This window comes from Mus musculus, chromosome 2, assembly GCF_000001635.26.
Source record: "Mus musculus strain C57BL/6J chromosome 2, GRCm38.p6 C57BL/6J".
In the NCBI taxonomy this organism is placed as follows: domain Eukaryota; kingdom Metazoa; phylum Chordata; class Mammalia; order Rodentia; family Muridae; genus Mus; species Mus musculus.
The window spans coordinates 152,435,777-152,457,249 of record NC_000068.7 but is presented as its reverse complement, the minus strand read 5'-3'; the positions used below and the strand labels follow the sequence as shown (position 1 = coordinate 152,457,249).

Here is a 21,473-nt window from a genome sequence, read left to right as displayed (position 1 = left end):
CCATGTCAATGCAGGTGCCTACAGAGAACAGAGGGTGTCAGATCCCTGGGACTGAAGTTACAGATGGTTGTGAACCATACAACATGGTGGTGGGAACCAAGCCTGGGTCCTCTAGAAAAGCAGCAAGAACTCTTACCCTGACCACCTCTCCAACCCCATCTAGCTATGTTTTAGATCATTTCTTTCCTCTCCCCTCCTCTCTCCTCTCCTTCCCTTCCCTCCCCTCCCCTCGCCTCCCCTTCCCTCCCTTCTCTTTCCTCTCTCTCTCTCTCTCTCTCTCTCTCCCTCTCTCTCTCTCTGAACTATTTACAGGAGCATGGTCCCCCTCACAGGTAGCTACATCAAAGAGAAATGCCACCCTACACAATAGACAACTTTTTGCCTCTGACATCATGACACTTGGACTCTCTGGGGGAGGGAAGGCGCTCAGGACCCTACCGAAACCTCCTAGCTCGTGCTCAGAATCTTAATAAGCCAAACTTGGGAAGATCTCCCCAATGCCACGACTACTCTGCCTCAAGATGGCAGCTGCCATGTCCAACCCAGACAACAACACCAGGTATGGTTCTTGAAGGGAAGAAAAAAAATAAAAAATAAAAGCATGACTCCCTCTAAGGCCCCACAAACCAGCGAGTAACAGATATTCCGGTAGGCATCCTTGTGCTGGAGGTAAAGAAGCCTAAAGCCTACACAGTTACACACAAAGCTGAGAAAAATGCCATAAGGTGATCAAGCCCCGAGGTCAGCAGATGGTCAAGCCCCGCGGTCAGCAGAGAGTAGCATGGAGAGCTTGTAGCTGAGACAACCCTCTCTTAAGTGAAGGGCTCACTCATGACAGGGCTGGGATGCAGCTCAGAGGTAAAGCACTTGCCTAGCACCTGAAGGGCTGGATTTGATCCCAGCAGAGATGTGCGTAAGACGAAGGCCAAGCTTCTAACTATTCTGTGAGTGCTCCATTCTAACCATTATAACTATTCTAGTGTGTGCCACGCTAGCCAATCTGTTCATTTTGACTCGGCCTAGCGTGGAGACCCCTGCTCCATCCTGGATAATCTCACTTGAAGTCCAGTAAAGACGGGTGCTTCAGGCAGTAACTCAGTGGCTCTCTCCCATCACCCCACTGCTTCTGGCCGCTGGCATGTCCCCATCACTCAGGTGTGATGTTCTTGCCTTTGGCTTTCGCTTCGCTTATTCCTGTCTTCAGTTAACCTTGAGTAACCCAGTATCTCCCATTGTTGGGAAGTGAAGGATAGAGACGAGAGGCCATGAGAGACACCTGCTTTAACGGGTGGACATTTTCAAATCTGTAGGTAGAGAGGGGGCAGATGTAAACTGAGGCCACTCCAGTGTTGCTCAAATTTGAATATTTAGGAACCACCTCAATATCTGTACCTAACATAAAAATACTAAAATTCAAAAAGCAGAGGCTAATATCATCCTGAGTTAAGTAACTCAGTCACAAAAGGACACACATGGTATGCACTCACTGATAAGTTGATATAGCCCAAAAGTTCGAAATACTCAAGATACAATTCACAGATCCCATGAAGCCCAAGAAGAAGGAAGACCAAAGTGCGAATGCTTCAGTGCTTCTTAGAAGGGGGAACAAAATACTCACAGGAGGAAATATGGAGACAAAGTATGGAACAGAGACTGAAGAAAGGGCCATCCAGAGACTGCCCCTCCTGGGGCTCCATCCCGTATACAGTCACCAAACACAGACACTATTGTAGATGCCAAGAAGTGCATGCTGAAGGGAGTCTGACATAGCTGTCTCCTGAGAAGTTCTGCCAGAGCCTGACAAATACAGAGGCAGCTCGCAGCCAACCATTGGACTGAGCACAGGATCCCCAGCAGAGGGCTTGGAGATGGGCCTGAAGGAACTGAGGGGGTTTGCAGCCCCCGTGGGGGGAGCAACAGTGTAAACCAGCCAGACCCCCCACCCCAGAGCTCCCAGGGACTGGAACACCAACCAAAGAGTACAGAAGGAGGGACCCATGGCTCCGGCCACATATGTGGCAGAGGATGGCCTTGTTGGACAGCAGTAGGAGGCCCCCTATGGGCCTGAGGGGGTTAGATGCCCCAGTGTAGAGGGATGCCAGGGCAGGAAAACGGGAGTGGGGTGGGGGGAGTACCCTCATAGAGTCAGGGGGAAGGGAGATAGGATAGGGGATTTCTGAATGGAAGACCTGGAAAGGGGAGAACATATTAAATGTAAATAAAGAAAATATCCAGGGGCTGGAGAGATGGCTCAGTGGTTCAGAGCACTGACTACTCTTTCAGAGGTCCTGAGTTCAATTCCTACCAACCACATGGTGGCTCACAACCATCTGTAATGGGGATTCAATGCCCTCTTCTGGTGTACATACATGAAATAAGTAAATCTTTAAAAAAAAAAAGAAAGAAAGAAAAAAAGAAAGAAAAGAAAAGAAAGAGAAAGAAAATATCCAATTTAAAAAAAAAAAGGAAAAGCAGAGGCCGGAGAGATGGCTCGGGGCCGGAGAGATGGCTCGGGGCCGGAGAGATGGCTCGGTGGTTAGCTGTGTGCATTTCTCTCCAGCTCAGTTCCAGCATTCACGTCGGGGCGCTCACAACTGCCTGCACCTTAGCTCTAAAGGACCTGATACCTCTCACCTCCTCAGGCACGCGCACACATGCTTATACCACCCCACAGAGACAGACGGACAGACAGACAGACAATTAAAAATAAATCTCATATATATATGTATATATATATATGTATATATATATATACACACACACGTGTGTGTGTGTGTGTGTGTATTTTTTTTAAGAAGCAGTCTTTAAAAATTAAAGAACCCAAATTAGCCAAGCATGGGTGTGCACATTTAAAATCCTAGCACTCAAGAGGCTGAGGTAGGAAGAGTGTGAGTTTGTAAGCAGCATAAGCTACATAATAAGACCCACTTTCAAAAAAATAGAATGCCAGGTGTGTTGGCTCATGCTTTTAGCTCCAGCACTTGGGAGGCAGAGGTAGGCAGATTTCTGTGAGTTCAAGGCCAGCCTGGTCTACAAAGTGAGTTCCAGCACAGCCAGGGATCTGATACACAGAGGAACCCTGTCTGGAAAACTAATAAAAATAAGGCGAGGTAAAGTGATGTGAATACAGTGACTCGCACGTGGGCTGGGGCATTCCCCACACTGGGGAAACGCCTTGCAATGGCTTAGAGGGTGGCTCTGGGGCAGCCTGAGGACAGCACTGCAAACTGCTCCCCTGAGTCGCCTGGGCAGAGAGAAGAAACATGAGGTGAAGTTAGGCTTCTCCAATCCTATTCTGAACTCATAACGGGGGGGTGGGGCGCTCTTTGACAGAGCCTCTTGCTATATATAGCCCAGGCCTCCGGAGTGCAGAAATGTAATCCCACACCTAGCAACACCTCATTTTCGAACGTTTTTTGTCATCCTTGTCCAATGAAGAGGCACAGAAATACTGAGCATCCAGAAGCACTGGTTACAGTGGCCATGTGACTGTCACCTTTAAGTCCAGTTCCCCCAAAGGCATGGAGGTCATCATGATTTCTTGACCTGAAGCAAATATACAGAATATACCTGAATACTTTGCTACACTTGAGAAAAAGCATCTGAGGTCACATCTAAAGAACAAAGGAAGAGCTGGAGAGGTGGCTCAACAGTTGAAAGCACTCACTGCTCTTCCAGAGGTCCTGAGTTCAATTCCCAGCAACCACATGGTGGCTCACAACCATCTGTAATGGGATCCAATACCCTCTTTGTGTCTGAAGAGAACAAGAATGTACTCACATACATTAAATAAATAAATAAATATTTAAAAACAGGCAAAGAAATGTGAAGTTAAGTCTTTAAACAGGAGGGCTGCTGGGGGCTGGAGAGATGGCTCATTGGTTAAGAACACTTGTTGCCCAGGTTCAATTCCCAGCACACACACGATAGCTACCAACCATCTGTAATTCCGGTTCCAGGAGATCCACTGCCCTCTTCCGGCTTCCTCGGGCATATCTGCACATGGTACACAGACATACATGCAGGCAGACATTCATACACATAAAATTTTAATTAAAATTAATAAATTTTTAATATTTTTTTCTTGAAAGCCTGGTATGGAGCCTCGTGGTGATGGTGGTACGTGCCTTTAATCCCAGCACTTGAGAGATGGATGAAGACACCCAGAGGCCCTCAAGCCCACCATGTGTCTTTCTTTTCTTTCAAGCAGGGGAGGACACCCAGAGGCCTGCTCGCCCTGTGGCCCACCCACAGCAGAGAGCCACTAAGATGTGCACATGTGTGGTGAGCAGACAGGAGGGAACGAGAAGAGGAATAGTTTGAGTATTGTAAAGAGAGATGGAACGAGAGCCATGAAGGTGAAGAGGAAAAACCTGCTCTGAGAAGCCTGGGTTGCTACCTGAGGCCATGGGGAAGTCCTAGCCTGGGCTGCCACCTGAGGCCATGGGGAAGTCCTAGCCTGAGCTGCCACCTGAGGCCATGGGGAAGTCCTAGCCTGGGCTGCCACCTGAGGCCATGGGGAAGTCCTAGCCTGGGCTGCCACCTGAGGCCATGTTCATGTTCAAGGGCTGTGCAGAGCTGGCCCCATCCCCTACTGGCTACGGCGTTCTGGCCCCACCTCTTGTTGACTGCAGCACCTGGGAGAGCAGGTTCTGTACCACACCTGAGCAGCACAGTAGAGCTGGCCATAGTAGTGGGGACAATGGTGAGCCAGCACCAAAGGCATGTGCACTGCAGTGCTGGCCCCACTTGTCTGCCCTGAAGTGGCATGGCTATGGGAGGGCTACTCCTCACCCCTCATCCTGCAGCAGGTGGGAGAGCTGGTCTCCAGGTAATAAAACTGAGAGCTGGCCCCAGCCCTCACTGCAGGCAGCATTCAGAAGATCTGGCCCTGGGCCTAGCTCTGACAGCACAGTAGAGCTGGCCCTGATGGCAAAGGCATCAGTGAGCCAGCCACAAGGGTGTGAAAGCAGGAGAGCTGGCCCTGCCCCTTGCTGGCTAAAGTATTGTGTGAGCTAGCCAGGGCGGTGCTGGAGAGCTCACCCTAGAGGTGTAAGTGTGGGAGAGCTGGCAGGCTGACCACCCAGGTCCAGACCCAATGGTTTGGGTTGGCACACCCCAACATCTACCTCATCGATGAACTGCTGAAGCCTATAAAAGGACCATTCGGTCCTGCATATCCAAAGATGCAGTATCTCCATGGCAACAACAGGATGACCTGAGAGGAGTCTGGGTGAGGATCAATTAGTGTAGTGGAAGCCAGAGGCTTCGAACCTGACCAGTGACTCGTTGCAATAAACACTTGCAAGATGTGTGGACAAAAGGGTGTACTACGGGACACACTGTGACACACTACAGCTTCTACGACAAGATGCCTTTTATGTTTTGTTTACTTTTTATCTTATTTTTGTCTTTAATTTTCTTTTGGGGATGAGGTTGCAGTGGCAGAGGGTGGATTATCAGGGATGGAGAGATGAGTGGAATTGGGGTGCGTGACACAAAACTCACAAAGAGTCAATAAAAAGGTTTTTTAATGCTATGTGGGGGAAAAAAAGAAAAATATACATTAAGTTGTGTGCCCTTAGAGGCAGGTGGATCTCTGTGAGTCCAAGGCCAGGCTACTCTATAGAGTGAGTTCCAGGACAGCCAGAAATATACAAAGAAACAAAGAAACCCTGTCCAAAAGAAAGAGAGAAAGAAATAAAGGAAGGAAGGAAGGAAGGAAAGGAAAGGAAAGGAAAGGAAAGGAAAGGAAAGGAAAGGAAAGGAAAGGAAAGGAAAGGAAAGGAAAGGGAAGGGAAGGGAAGGGAAGGGAAGGGAAGGGAAGGGAAGGGAAGGAAAGGAAAGGAAAGGAAAGGAAAGGAAAAGAAAGGAAGGAAGAGTGAGTTCCAGGACAGCCAGGGCTACACAGAGAAACCCTGTCTCAAAAAAAAACAAAAACATAAAGATAGAGACTACAGGGGCTGGAGAGATGGTTCAGCAGTTAAGAGCACTGACTGCTCTTCCAGTGGTCCTGAGTTCAATACCCAGCAACCACATGGTAGCTCACAACCATCTGTAATCTGATGCCCACTTCTGGTGTGCATGAAGACAGAGCACTCAGATACATAAAATACACAAATAAATAAATCTTGAAGAAGAAGAAGAAGAAGAAGAAGAAGAAGAAGAAGAAGAAGAAGAAGAAGAAGAAGAAGAAGAAGAAGAAGAAGGAAAGAAAGAAAGAAAGAAAGAAAGAAAGAAAGAGGAAAGGAAAGAAAAGAAAGAAAAGAAAAGAAAAGAAAAGAAAAGAAGAGAAGGAGGGAGGGCAGGAAGGAGATGAATGGATAAAGGTATGTTTTTAAGCCAACAAACTGTCTGGACTGAAAGCAGAGCAGTTAGATGGGGAGAGAAGGGGAGCCACAGAAAGGGAGGTAGGGAGGGGACTGGGCAGAAAGGCAAACAAAAACAGCATGGGGCACAACTTGGGAGTGCTTGCCTGATGTATGGGAATTCTTGAGTTCAGCCCCCTGCATCGCAGAAAAAAAAAAAAACCCAAAACTATGCAAATCATAACAAACCCACTGTCTGTATACTAATTTCTTATTTTAACTTGAAGACCTGGAGAACATGGTTCCAAGCAGGGGAGCAGCTAGGGCACAGGCCAGGCTTTGGTGGCAGGATGAAGGCAGGCCCCAGAGAACAGAATTGAGGCCAGCTGGCAAGAAGGGCTCAGGCAAAAACAATGAGAGCCACGATGATGCCCAAATGTCATTTCTGTAGTGAGAGAAGGCATAAAGCCTGCATCTCAGCCTCAAACCTGCCCCAGGTTATTTTCGATCGGCCTTTATCTCCATCTGCCGGCAGAACCTGGTATCACCACAAGAGAGATGGGTTTAATGGGCAAAGGCTTTTAAAAACTGCAGCTCAGAGCATGGTAGTGGTGGCACATGCTTTTAATCCCAGCACTCGCAGGAGGCAGGAGGCAGGAGGCAGGAGGCAGGAGGCAGGAGGCAGGAGGCAGGAGGCAGGAGGCAGGAGGCAGGAGGCAGGAGGCAGGAGGCAGGAGGCAGGAGGCAGGAGGCAGGAGGCAGGAGGCAGGAGGCAGGAGGCAGGAGGCAGGAGGCAGGAGGCAGGAGGCAGGAGGCAGAGAGGCAGAGGCAGGCAGATTTCTGAGTTCAAGGCCAGCCTGGTCTACAAAGTGAGTTCCAGGCTATACAGAGAAACCCTGTCCCCCCCCCCAAAAAAAAACAAAGCAAACAAACAAACAAAAACAAACAAACAAAACATGCTGCTCAGGCATTCATTCACAAAATTATCCCAATATCAGTGTCCCAAGACAAGAGGGTCATGCTTTACCTCACAAGGTCCACAGAGAGAGGCCTCAGACGTGGGAGTTCTGTCCTGCTCACTGACCCCAGAGAGTCTTTTCCACGCCAGCCTGGGCCTGGGAAAAAGAAACAAAGCCATATGGAAACTTGCTATTTTGTACAAATACTAATCACTAATTCATTGTTTTGAGATAGGGCTTTTCTACTTAGCCCTGGCTGTCTTAGAATCCCCATGGAGACCAGGCTGGTCTCAAACTCCACCTGCTTCTGCCTCCAGAGTGCTGGGATTAAAGGTGTACAACACCATGCCTGGCCCTACACTAATTAATTTTGTCATGGATTGTATATAAGCATATGACTATTGCTCCACCATAAAGATAACGAATGAGATCACGCATAAGATGCAGAAAAACAAAGTATGGGGGGGTGTGAACCTGGAGACCTTTATATGATGTGGCCAGATGCCTAAGCTCCTGCCCCTGTGACCCCTGCAGTGATGGGCTGTACCCTACAACTATGAACACAAATAAAGCCTGCCTCCATAAGGAAGCTTTTGATAGGGTATCCAATCACAGCAGCCGGAAAAGTGATTGATGGGTCGCAGAAGAGTGACTTGGAAGCTGAATGATTGGAACTGGCTGAACCTCAGACACTTTGCAGAAGTCCATGAGACGAGAGCCGCCACACAGCTGTGAACAGCAATGAAATTCCCCCAAAAGGTGAAGGTGTACACGCCCTGCCCAGCAATAAGATGAAGTCAGTGGTGAACAAGGGACAAGGCCACAAACACACGAACGAGAAACATCCTCAAACACTATACAGCCTGGGACCCTCCTCACAGAGTGGTAACACCCACCGCAGTCTAGACTCCTGAGCCAAGGATCGCTCCCAGTGTCCCTGGACCCCCTTTTCTGTACCCAGCAGTAGTGAACAAAGGGGGAAATTCTACTACAGTGACCAAGACCATGAAAATGTCATCACATGCCTGTTCCTGTGACTTTGTTAGCCCTTGTGGGAGGCCGTGGCCTCCCCCCACCCCCTTGGGCTGCCCAAGACTCACCTGAAAGATGGCACCTGCAGAGCTGGTGGTGTAAACAAGTCCATATTTGGTGGAGACACGCCCCTGCCGCCCTGACTGGCTGAAGCCTGGTGAGGTGGAGGGGGGCTGAGAGTATATAAGAGTGAGAGGCTCAGGGTTCGGTGGAGCGATATGAAGAGGGAGAGAGATGACTGAAGCTTGCTGAATAAACTGCTGTTAGAAGAACTGGTGGTCGTGTCGTTCTTGCTGGTCGAGAGCGGATGCGACAAGCCCTCTTATGGTTTCTATCACCAGCTTGGGATACTCCCCACATAAACCCCAAGGCCATGGGGGACATCTTTACCCTAATATCGGGCTTCAATGGGTCAGCACAGTGTAGAGACAACTCCATTAAGCAGGGATCCTGCTACCCTACTGGTAAGTCTGCACAGCTGCCAGCAAGCTTGAATACAGTGCTGCAATGCTCTGCAGACATGTTTGTGACCTCTCTCACTACAGACTATCCAGAAAACCAACCTCTGCCCCTCGTCCCTCATATACTAATGACATGGACTGAGGACTCGCTCACACTCAACATACGTGAGGACATGGCCTGTTTAACACCCATCAGGTATCAAAGAAAACATCTCTCCTGTAAAGCTATGTGAGACAAGCTTACATCATTAAGCTTACAAGTCACACAGCTCAAAGAGACTCTGACCTTCCAACCCCTCATGCAAGCTGTCTTAGTCAGGGTTTCCATTGCTGCAATGAAACACCATCACCCAAGAAGCAAGTTGGGGAGGAAAGGGTTTTTTCAGCTTACAGTTCCACATTGCCGTTCATCGCCAAAGGAAGTCAGGACAGGAGCTCACACAGGGCAGGAACCTGGAAGCAAGAGATGATGCAGGGGCCATAGAGGAGTGTTACCGGATTGCTTCGCCTGGTTTGCTCAGCCTGCCTTCTTATAGAACCCAGGACCACCAGCCCAGTGGGCTTAGCCCTCCCCCACTGATCACTAATTGAGAAAATGCCTTACAGCTGGATCTCGTGGAGGCAGTTCCTCAACTGAGATTCTTTTCTCTGGGATAACTCTATCTTGTGTCAAGTTGACACACAAACCCAGCCAGTACACAAGCTCTCTTCCCTCCTAGCATCTTCTGCCTGGTGTGTTTTCTTTCCAGGGAACACTCAAGGACAACTGTAGCTATTAGATTACTCAGGGGTGAGTATGAGGTCATCTAGATTTGCCTCCCTGCTTGCAAAGACCAAAGATATATTCAGTGAAAACAACCAGTGTGTGGGTGCAACTTTCCAGCTCCACTGCCTCATATAAAGAGACAGTGGTGGGTCAGACGCTGCCTGTTTATTTAAACGGTGGCCTCTGCCGTTAGCGAGTGGCTAGGTGCCCAGTGTCCATCAAAGTGCTTCCTTTCAGACCAGCACCCATCTCATACAATCGGAAGATAGTGTCCACACAAAAGCCTCACTGACACAAAGAGAGTAAACCAGACAGCCCTATGGAGAGCTTTACCTATTCAGGGGCTGGGCTGCAGTTCAGTGGTAGATGTCTTGTTTAGGATTAGTTTGATCCTGAGGGGTGGGGAAGCTGTGTAGTTAGCAGCTAGCTTGCTTGCTTGCTGGCTGGCTGGCTGGCTGGCTGGCTGGCTTGATTCACATGCATGGCACCTAAATCCCATCCCAAGTACTATGCAATGCAAAGCAGTACAGTCCACCCCTGGAAAAGATACATCTGGCCGATGAGCCCCACTTGACAAGCCTGTCTCCTGAAGCCAGGCTTCATCTGGGACCAGTTCCTGTCTCTGCAGTGTGGGGAGTATGGGCCGCTGCAGAACAAAAAGAAGGAAATGGTGTCTCAGAGCCAGCAAGCCTGGTGTGCTCTCCAGCACGATGGTCTTGGTATCAAGAACACCTTGATAAGGCAGAGTGCCTCTTCTGAGGTCAGCTTTGGCCAGGAGGCACATGAGCAACAAACTACTATCACCCTGAGATGTTCACACTCCATTCCTAAAGTCTTTAAGGTTTGTGGCAAAAAAAAAAAAAAGAAAAGAAAAGAACTGCAGTTACTGATAACATTAAGTTTGCTAGTCAGTTGTCTTCAAGACAAGGAAATTATTCTGAACTGCCTGGGGACCCTGTGTCATCATGAGTGGCCTTAAAGATAGAAGACGAAACAGTGAGATGGCATAAGAACCTGTTAGATCTCTAGGACTTCCATAGCAGGAGGAGAGAACAGACACCTGTAAGTTATCCTCTGACCTCTGCACACACTGAATGGCTACACACACACACACACACACACACACACACACACACACACATACACACACACACACACACACACACACTTTTAAAGTGCTAGAATTTGGGATCAGAGACTTAAATGAACTCAAAGATCTAAGCTCTTATGCTCCGAGAACTCACAAGCTCAAGGGCTAATGAGGGCCCTGATACTGGGAACTGAGAGAGAGGGGGGGGGGAAGGAGGAGGAGGAGGAGGAGGAGGAGGAGGAAGAAGGAGGAGGAGGAGGAGGAAGGAGGAGGAGGAGGAAGAGGAGGAGGAGGAGGAAGAGGAGGAGGAGGAGAAGAGGAGGAGGAGGAGGAAAGAGAAAGAAGAAAGGAGTAAAGATAGAAAGGAAGGAAGGAAAACCTTTGTATATCCTTTGTATATAGAGACAAAGCTTGAGGAGAATCGGACCAAGTTTATGGAAAAGATCAAGTAATGAATTTGAGTACCGCTGTGTAGATTTCAAAGAAATGTGTTGAAGGTGAAGGCTGATTTCTTCTTCCCATATTTTAGAAAGAGCAAGCAAGATGACCAAGGGAAGAACGGAGCCAAAGGACCCAAGACTCAATTCTGGAAATAGCTTCTCTGTCTTAAGTTGGGTCAAGCTGTTGAAACAAAATGTTTTGGATCTGTGACTTATATAAACAGACATTGGCTTCTTGAAGCCTAGGGCTGGGAAGGGCAAAATAAAGGTACAAGCAGGCGATATCCTTAAGGGCTAGCATAGCACTCTACCTCTGAGGGGATCCCTCTGCATCCTCCTGAGAACTGGACAAGCCCTGTCTGCCCACAACAGGACAGCAAAAGGCAGTGAGCGAGCTCATTCCAGCAGACCTGCCAAAGTGTGCTCCTCTTCATTTGTTGCATTGGGAGTGGGGGGGGGGGGTGAAGCTTAACATGGATTTTGGAGTCAGAATCACTCAAGCCACAGCACCACCCCAATGGTGAAGGAGCTAACATTAGGATCCCTGTCCAACTTATCTGAGCTCCTGGCTGGCCATGGCTAAGGCTGGCTGCCTCTGCCAGACAGGCCTTGATGACTTCAGGAAAAACAAACGTTTACTTCTTCATCTACAGAATGGAAGTCACAGCAATGCCTGCCTCTTAGGGGTGCTCTCAGGAGGACTTCGTGCACTCAAATATGTAAAGCACAGTGATTCTATTTAAGAGATTTTACAGTGTGTCCAACATCTTCAATTTGAAGAGCCAGTGACTCTGGAGACTGCCTATTGGCTGGTGTTAGGTCATGTGCTCTACTCTTCCCTCTGCCCTGAGGTGGACCATGTGACCAGTACTTAAACCAGCCAGCTCTCCACCCAAGACTGGCTCAAGATGGGATGCGGGGACTATAAGCAGGCCATGCTCTGCTTAAGAGTGTGGGACAAACCCTCTCTCTTGTCCCAGTGGGATATGTACAAAGAAGCCTCAAGCCCCCTGAAGATGCTAATGCTGGCTCACAGCAAGTGCTGACTATTGGCGAACACAGTAGAGAAACAGAAAAGGGGTCCCGATGGTATTCTTTGATTCCTGAAGGAAGCCTCCCTGTGGATTTGCCTGGGCCCCACAGTCTTGTTGCTAATTTAAGGTAATTATGCTGTTATTATCTGAAGCCACATTCTCTTGAAGCACAAAAGGGATCTGGGAGTAGCCAGAAGCACTCTAGGTCCTGGGGAGGTCATGGGTGAAGTGTAGGGTATCAGAATTGAGTATTGAGTACCCTCTGCCCTTCCTCAGTCCAGCTGCAGGACTGACCTGGGCAGCTCCAGCCACCCAGCTCCTCCAGGAGTTCCAGACAGAACAGCCCTGTAGAGTAGTTCCAAGTTGAACCAAGAAGCCTGGAGCTTTGACTCTTGTGCCATCACTTGGAGACAGAGGTGGCATACTTTGGGGGATTGGCTCTTAACAGATGAGGGACTTCAGTATACTGCTGTGAATAGCTCTGCACATAGCCTGAGATCAGGCCATATCCCTGTGTGTCTGAGGAAGGAGCAAGGCAATGCCAGAAGAGAAATGGCCATCAACCCCGGACAGCCAGAAAGCTCGCAGGTGAAGGAATCCCAAGGAGTCTCTCTTATGCTTTGGCACTGGCCCCAACTGCTCTAGGCTCCCAACTGCTAGGGACGCTAAGCTCCCACTGGACCAGGGGGAAGCCATGGAGATGAGGGGAGGCAGCTATAGCACTTCTAGATGCCATCAGCACAGCAGCCTAACCCTGATCCTAAGTCAAAGGCTACTGCCATGACATATCCAGGAAAACCTATGGGGGCCCCATAGACCAGCACCAAGCAAACACAAACACAGCTTTATTGGCACCAAGGAACAAGCAGGCTGGACTAGGAACTCCTGCCTAGTCCAAACAGCAAGGGAGAGGGGTAGAAGAGGGCGCTGTGGGTCAGATTCATAACAGAGATACCATCTTGTAAGTCACCAGCCGGAACCCCTGGTGCTGGGAAGGGAGGAGGGAGAAGAGGGGCAACACTGCATCTAGAAGGGGAATGGCTCCTGCACAGGAATGTTGAGCTCAACAGCCATGTCTGGGGTGCACCTGGCAGGAAGCAGAAAAGAAGACTGTGAGGGGTCAACCAGGGACACCAGGATTAGGGGCAGAGGGGATACACCTCCAGTTTCATTACAATACTGGTGTTTACTGGGGAGGCATCATTCTAAAACACAGCCTGCAGCCACCTGGGAAAACATATGCAAGTACACACACACACACAGACACACACATGCACACACATACACACATAAACACACAGACACACACATAAACACACACATAAACACACATATATACACACACAGGTCAAAGTAGGAAGGGAATTAACTTGACAAAAAGAGGGAACAGGAACTCGTGTCAATGTCACGTCCTCAGGGAGTCAGTCCTTCTTGATTGCCCCTACCCACTGCCCTGGAACAGGCTCTTCTAGACTCATGGGCCTCTCAGCAGCTCCATGCTCAGAACTCAGTATCTCCTACTATCTTCTCCTCCTCTTGGCTCTGTGGCGGCAGAGTCAAGGGTCGCTCTCACTCATGGGCTCCCTGGTATCTCATAAACTCAAAAGGAAAAGGAAGAGGAAAGAAGAAGGGAGGCGGGAAAGGGTGCCATGGAAACAGCCAACCAGCAAGGAGCACTGGGCACAGGTCCAGGACCATCCTCTAAGCCAAGCTGCCACCATCTTCTGTTCGGCTGTGCTGGCCTGCAAACACCAGCACCTCTGTGGACTGGTGGTGTCGACCGATGACATTCCCTCAGAGAACGAGGGAGGTGGGAGGGTCATGGGGCCGCCAGTTGAGTACCTGGCCACTCTTCCCAACCAGTCACATGTGCCTTAGGGAGAAGCCAGACTTCATAGATTGAGGAAGACTAGAGAAAGAGGGCTTTATGGACACACCCACGGCAAGCTATCACCCACTCTGCATGCAGGCTTTCCAGTGTGGCTACTTTGGGTTCACACATAATCCTGTCAGTGACCCCTCATCCAGGCTCTGTGAGGAAGCCCAATCAACCCATTGGCTTCCTGGGAGGAACTTTGGTGGAATCAAACATCAGTTTGCGTTAATACCCCCTCCATCCTGGAAGGAAAGTCTCTAAACCCATGGTAATCCCAGCACTCAGGCGGCCTAAGCAGGAGGATCAATAATTGAAGCCAGCCTAGGCTACAAAGCATGACTCCGTCTCAAAGTACAAAGTGGGGATAGGACACAACAGAAGGCCTGGGAGACAGGGAGACAAACGGGAAAAGTCTATGGTCTGCAAATGCTGGGCTCTGCCACCATACAAGGTCCTGAGGCAGCATCGTGAAGAGCCTGGCCTGTTCCTACCTTACCATCTGGCCCTACCACAGAGCCATTAATCCTGGGGAAAGCAGGCTGAGAGTTAATTTTGAAAGGAAAGACACTCTTCCCTTGGGGCACAGAAGCCTGCCAAGCAGAAAAAATGCCCTTTCCACCCTTGCCCCTGTGTCTTCCCTGGACCTAACCACCTGGTTCAACTACACCAGAAGTGGAAGGAAAGCTACATCTAGGCTAGTGGTAGAGCGTGGCATACCCAGGCCTCCTCCCCAAATTGGCATCCTTAGGCCCTGGTCTGCTCAGCCCAGCACGGCAGCCTAAGCTACATACTTGGGTCTCTGAAGCAGAACATCCTTATAAACGGCCTCTCTCGGGTTCCAGAGCTCTGCACACATCTGCTCCACCTCTGAGAGTAGGATGGGAATCTCTTCTTTCATCTGTTCAATAAGCTGAGGGAAAGACACAGAAAGGAAGTGTGAATTGAAGCCTGGGGAAAATGGGACACCACTGTGGAAGGAGGGTGTCTGGGGAGATGGGATGTGCCCTGTCACTAAGATGCACTGCATGCAAGAGTGAACACACACACACACACACACACGTATAGTGAGGGGAATGTGCCTCTCAGATGAGAGGAAGGAACAGTGAAGAATGGAGACCAGTTACAAAAGGGTGAGACACACAGTGAGAGAAACAAGGTGACCCAGATGGGGACTTGGACTTGAAAACTGGCGATGGTGCCAAGACAATGCCATTCACTCCACCTTGTCCCCTAACTCTGATCATGGTGAAGTGTAGCATATAGTTTTGTGTATACTGCTTTGAGTTCCTGGTGAGTCACAGGCACATACCTGCCCAGGGGCTATCTCAGATCCACAGATAAAAGACACACACACATTAGCTCATTTTGAACCTGCCTCGTGGTTCAGTGGCTGGGCTCTTCTAAGCCTCCCGAGGCTAACGTGCCCTTCCCTCTACTCAACACCCTAAGTCTCCCCTTAGCTTAGTTGTGTTTCTAATCATGCTACCCCAGGCCCACTCAGGGAAGCAGCCAATGGCCACTCCCCCCAAGATCTCACATGGCTGGAGGCTCTCTCTCCTTCCAAAACATCTCCTCTCCTCCCACTCCTCCAGCGGAAACCTGGAAGTCCCACCTCTTCTGCCTAGCCATTGGCATCTTTATTGATCGATCAAAAACCAATTGGGGATCAGTATGTTCAGCGTTTACATGAAGAGTCTAGATTAGGTCAAAGCATTAGGAGGAAAGGATCAAAGATTAGAGCAAAGTGGAGGGCAGTGGTTAGCGCAGAGGATGATGCTAATGGGTCATGGCCAGCAATGGTGGCTACGAGGAAGGGCGGGACCGGCATGCATCCCCTTTGAGGTGAATTATGAGTGACAGCAATGGCTCAGTCAAGGAAGCAGGCCAATGCTGGAGCAAGGCCCCTCCTGAGGACCAGGCCAGCAGAAGGCAAGGCCCACCTGCTCAGTCCCAGAGGCCGTGACCTTCCTGCTGTCCTCACCTCTCTGAACAAGACCATGCACCTCTGCAGTCGCCGTCTGTCCAGGGTCTTCAGCAGCAGTATGTTCTCATGGGGTTTCTGAGTATTCTATGGAAGAAAGAGAAGTCTGTGTCTAAGTACCCTAGGCAGGGGTACATAGGAGATTGACAGGGCACCAGAGGCAGAGGACAGGGAAGCTAGGAGGGCCAGGCTAGCACTCACCACGACCAGAGACTTCAGGATTTTCTTCTTCTTCTCTTGAATTACGTTGGAAAAAAGTGCCAGGATGGTTTCCCGCATCTCGCTAAGGTTGTCCAGCTCATCCTGGGGGCAGCAGAAAGGGCTCGTCCACCGCTCTACCTTCCATGTAGGTCAGGTATCGGGGCCAAGGACTCCCTTACCTGCTGGTTGTCCTTTGCCTGCTGCACCTGGCGTATGTGGCTGGCGATCTGAACCAACTTGACGGGATACTCGTGATCCATGTAGGTGTCCAGGAAATTCACCTCCTCGCTGGCCTTCTGGATCTCGGAGTTCAGCTGATCCACCTCCCTCTGAAGGCCTGGGGAGAGACAGTATGGGGGAGAGAGGCAGTTAAAAGGGCAGATGTCTGGGGCTTCTTTCAGAGAACCTTTCCAGGAGACCCCAAAAACCCAGCCTCCCCTGACCAATGGGATCAGGGCTGAGGTGTGCCCACATGAGTTAGGAGGTGGTGAAAACTGAAGCTGCTAGTGTCTGAGGCCTCGGAAAAGAGAAACAAAAAGGTGTAAAATCCCTGGACCAGGCCAGCTCTGCTGACTGCTAAGTGGTCCTCACCAAGAGCATCCCTAACTAGCTCTCAGCATCTTCAGACACGTGCTCCTGAGGAAGCAAGACCAGAGACAACACTGGGGCCCAAGACATGATCCTTGGCAGGATTAAGACAAAATATGGTTCATACCTATAATCCCAGCACCAAAGAGGCTAAAAGAGACTGCTGAGAATTCAAGGCAAACCTGGGCTACAAAGTGAGTTGCAAGTCAGCCTGAGCTGATTTTTTTATTTTTATCTCAAAAATGCAAACGAATAAAAGGTAATGTCTAGTCTTCCTTCCTCCATGGAGGGGATCCCCAGTGTCTTAGACTGCCTGGCACAAGCCCTCTGACATACACATACATACATACATACACACACACACACACACACACACCCTCACTATCCATCCTGCTCAGGGAAGGGGAAAAAACCCATTCTAGAGCAATGGAAGCCAGAAGACCTGGGTGCCAGCTGCCCCCTCCAGACAGACCTGATGGGAAGGAAGCCAGACTTGGCCTAGATTCCAACTCCTAGCCACAAAGCCTACAGCAGGTACTTTTCTTCTCACTCAGCTTCAAGACTTCTCATCAGCAAAGTGTGAGAAAAGGCCCTGCACTCCAGGTGAGTGTACAGTCGCAGTGCATGAACACAGGCCTGGGAAACACTGGGTGCTCTTTGGTTTTTTTTTTGTACTCGCTCTAAATCTCAACAACAGGTTCTCCCTAAAAGGCAGCACAGGGGCTTATTACCACCAGGAAGGTGGTAAAAGGAGCTGCCCCACCCCCAAAGCTCACGGGTGAGGCTCAGGAGGTCAATCCTTACTGTTTGTCTTGCTCTCCTCCTTCTCTTTCCACTCCTGGAGCTCAGACCTCAGCTGCTGCACCCGCTTCTTGTTTGAATATTCCAAGATGTCGATGATACTCTACGGGAGGGTACGGTCAGCTCACCCCCAGCCTCTGCTGGCTCTCCAGCTCACAGTGGACCACAGCCACAGTGTACTTCCACATCCCCACTCCCAGGCCCAACCACCTATCACCTCCCATTCCAATTGTCAGTGGACCCCTTACCATGGCTGAAAGACCCTTTACTTTCTGGCCTGAGGCAGATTTATGTCCCTGGTCTCACACCTTGCTGTCTAACCCTCTATAGCAACTGTAGCTGCCTTATATCTCCTTCACTCCCTCATACCCCATGTCTGGGGCACCTGTTTCCACTGCCTGCAGTACCCACCCATCCAACCTCTACCAGGTCACACCTCTGCAGACTTCAGCTCAAGTATGGCTTTCCCCAGGAAGTCTTCCTGATGCTCCCATGTCTGAGTCAGAGGTTCCCTTGGGGATCCCCAAATCTCCTCATCTCCAGTACTGCACACGCCCAATGCTAGCTGCAACTTACTGTTACCCCACTAGAGGGAAGGCTTCATGTAGACAAGGTGTCACATAATGGCTGTTCCCAGGGGCCCATAGGTGTGCCCAGGACAGTCTAATCCCCAGTACTCAGGGCATAAGCCAGGAGAGATGTTGTGGGTTTATAATTCCAGTACTGGGGATGTAGAGCAGGCAGATAGATCCCTGAAGCACACTAGCCAGCCAACCTAGCATAATATGCAAACCTTGGATTCCAGGGAGAGACAGACAACTCCTGATGAACACCACTACCTAATGGCTTCCACATGCAAGAGGGTGTGGGTGTGGGTATGTATGTACAAGAAGTTTCCATGAGAGCCGGGCAGTGGTGGCGCACGCCTTTAATCCCAGCACTTGGGAGGCAGAGGCTGGCGGATTTCTGAGTTTGAGGCCAGCCTGGTCTACAGAGTGAGTTCCAGGACAGCCAGGGCTATACAGAGAAACCCTGTCTCGAAAAACAAAATAAATAGATAGATAGATAGATAGATAGATAGATAGATAGATAGATAGATAGATGAATGAATGAAGAAAAAGTTTCCATGAGTTAAAGAACTGTGTGGCTTTGGTCTCTATTAAAAATGGACTGTGTCCATCAAAGCTTCTTAGGTGTAACTACTTTCTGGAGCTAGGGACCATCCCCTTAGGGAGACAAATAAGAGGTCACAGGACAGGACCTTAGCCTCTTGAGAGGACCGACGTGCCCCCACAAGACAGCAGTCAGTACTCTCCATGCACACAGAGAAAAGGCACATAAGGACAGGGGAAGAAGATGGCCATCTTCAAAACAGGAGAACTTCATATTAGCAGAGCAGTCTCCAGACAGTGCTCTAGGTACTCCCACAGCAAGGCAACAGTGGATTGAATCAACTGTGCTTCCTAAAAACAAATGATACCAGGGCAAGAAAGCAGAAATCCTGGGGAAAGGCTGTCTGGGCTCAAGTCCCAACTCTTGCTCTCTGTGTGGCCTGGGGCAAGTTCCCTGGCCTTCTGCTTTCTGTTTCTTAATCTGTAAAATGAGGGCAAGAATAGTGCCGGCCCTGTCAGGCTGTTGTGAGATATACATACATACATACATACATATGCATATATATATACATATATGTGTGTATGTATGTGTATATATATATGTATATATATGCGTATGTATGTGTGTGTTTATATATAAACACACACATATAGGACCGTACAAAAACATTTGGTATCTCACTATGGACACCTGGCAGGCAGTGGTGGTGATAGTGATAGTATCAAATATTTTCTACTGCACAAGTGTCATCTATGACGGCTACAACTTCCCTTCTGAGGTGAGTGTTACTGTGACTCACTCCACCAAGCTCCAATACACAGGAAAGCCCTGGTAAGCAGGGTGAAAGGAGGTATGGCATTCGCTCAGATGCGGCAGGGAGTGCAGAGGTTGAAAGAAGCCAGCAGAGGGCGCGCCTGCGCGGGAAGAAGGCGGGCAGAGGGGGGGCGACAGCTCACCCCGAGGATACTCTGCTGCTGTAGCATTTCACGCACGCTCAAGGCCACGCTGTCCTCAGTGTCCAGGATGGCCTTGATCAGCTCCTTGTTGAGCTTGCTGAGGTAGCCTTCGTGGCTGTAGAGCTCCTGGAGCGAGGTCCGCTGGTTTCGAAGCATCGACTACGGATACAGGGCAAGGGCAGGGAGTAAAGTCACCCAAACCTGCTGGTGACTAAAGATCCTCCGGGGCCCTACAACGTCCCATAGTAAATGTTGCCTAGGGGGCGGCTCTTCCCCATCCTCTGTAAGTCAGAGCACCTGAAATTGGAGCTGCTGTTACCTTTGACCCACTAAGCTTCTACACACCCTCCCCCTCCCCACTCCATGTCATATCTTTGAGATGAGAATGCTTCCTACAGTTGGTGGCTCATCACTCCCTAATTAACTGACAGTCAGTAGAAAAGGATATGCCCAATCTCCAAAGACCTCTTAGAATCAATGAAAACCACAAGAAAATATACAAGATAATGGTCCGGTTTAGATAAGAAGCCAGCAGAGGTAGCAGGCTAGGTCTGGGCTAGAAGCAGGGAAGGGGAGAGGGGAGAACACCCACAATTTCTTATCATATTTAGCCCCCATGGAAAGTGAGCCCTAAGGAGCAAGTGAAATCTTGCCCAAGGTTACCCCCAGTGATACATAAGATCATTCATGTTAATAATGAATAACAGTAATAACAACAAATAGCCTACTGGACATGAGGGCGGGCAAGTGCTATGATTTGCTCTTCAGAGGACACATGGAGTCAGAGAGGTTAGACAGCACAGTTCAGCATTAACCTGAACAAGTTAATTAGCATCAAATAACTCATTGGTACTCATTCAAAGCAGTTAATAGCTAATTGCTGCTTCAGAGAGCTGCCACTTAGAAATAAGATAAAATCTTAACACAGCCACCGGAGCGATGCTGGCAAGCTCGGCCTGTGCCCAGCAAGCAGCAGCTGAGGTTGCTTTCCAGCCCTCCACCCCCCATTTCTATCCTGCATGCTCTCTTCTCTCCTCCTCTGGTCACCTGATTCCTGCATCTGTCCTGGCCTTCAGCTCCTGTATTCTGTACTTGATAACAAAACCAGCGCAAGTGCATTGTGGCTGCTGTGTGCTGGCGCCGTGACCTGCACTTGCATTACCTCATAGCATCCTGGGAGACAGGAACTATTATTAGTCTCACTTTATACAAGTTCAGCTTCCATAGCAGACGCAAGGTCATGCAGAGCAGAGCTGTTGTCTGTGGCACTAGACACTCTAGGTTTTGTCCCCACATTTCCAGACCCCTGAATCCAGAAATACCTTGTTTTAAAAACAAATGCCACTCTCACATCCCTGGGGACACTAAGCCTGAACACACATTGTCACCCTACACACACACACACACACACACACACACACACACACATCACTCCTAGTGACTCTGAGAAATAGATTTTATGACCTCTGCTCTAGAAATTGACTTGTCTAATGGCAGATCTAATGTGTCTCCTGCCTAACCTTGACCTCAATATGTAATCATGCAATTACAATGTGTAGCTGTGTCTCCTTTCCCGACCTACTTCCATTTAGGACTCCCATCCCACATGAGGCCCTTCCCTATCAACTTGCTAGTCTCCTTCCAGCAGCAAATCACAGCAGGAGGGCAGACTGCTTCTGTGCTCTCATGGTGGTGTCACTGGCACAGGGACAGCCTGTGGAGCTCTGAGAGTAGATGCTGGATCAATTAAGATTCTTCTATGGGAGCTTTTAATTCACCCTTCTGTGTCTCAAGTGAAGTTTAAGCCCTGTATCTATTTGTACCCTGTCCATGACTGCATATCCACCACCTCATACATACCATCCTC

The 21,473-nt window shown here is 49.4% G+C and overlaps 1 protein-coding gene and 1 long non-coding RNA gene across 11 annotated transcripts in view; both read right to left on the bottom strand.

Annotated features, from left to right (window-relative positions):
• Positions 1-7,200: 7,200 nt before the first annotated feature.
• Positions 7,201-9,302, bottom strand: Gm39960. Its single transcript, XR_866859.1, has 3 exons — positions 9,152-9,302; positions 8,368-8,472; positions 7,201-7,423 (listed from the first exon to the last, which is right to left on the bottom strand). It is a non-coding gene; the product is annotated as a predicted gene, 39960 (long non-coding RNA).
• A 3,611-nt stretch (positions 9,303-12,913) lies between these two features.
• 6820408C15Rik (RIKEN cDNA 6820408C15 gene) overlaps positions 12,914-21,473 on the bottom strand; it is a 28,750-nt gene continuing 20,190 nt past the window's right edge. For 3 of the 10 annotated variants that reach the window (XM_011239479.3, XM_011239480.3, XM_006499318.4), the window contains 7 exons: positions 19,607-19,765; positions 17,541-17,640; positions 16,328-16,485; positions 16,149-16,250; positions 15,948-16,034; positions 14,758-14,876; positions 12,914-13,177 (listed from right to left, as the gene is read on the bottom strand). In XM_011239479.3, coding sequence (XP_011237781.1) covers positions 13,117-13,177; positions 14,758-14,876; positions 15,948-16,034; positions 16,149-16,250; positions 16,328-16,485; positions 17,541-17,640; positions 19,607-19,765 — 786 coding nt within the window. In that variant the 3' untranslated portion in view covers positions 12,914-13,116. Of the gene's footprint in view, positions 13,178-14,757; positions 14,877-15,906; positions 16,035-16,148; positions 16,251-16,327; positions 16,486-17,540; positions 17,641-19,606; positions 19,766-20,653; positions 20,761-21,473 lie in introns of those variants that run through there. The other 7 variants (NM_001289738.1, NM_177656.4, NM_001379452.1 and 4 more) reach the window with 6 other exon arrangements.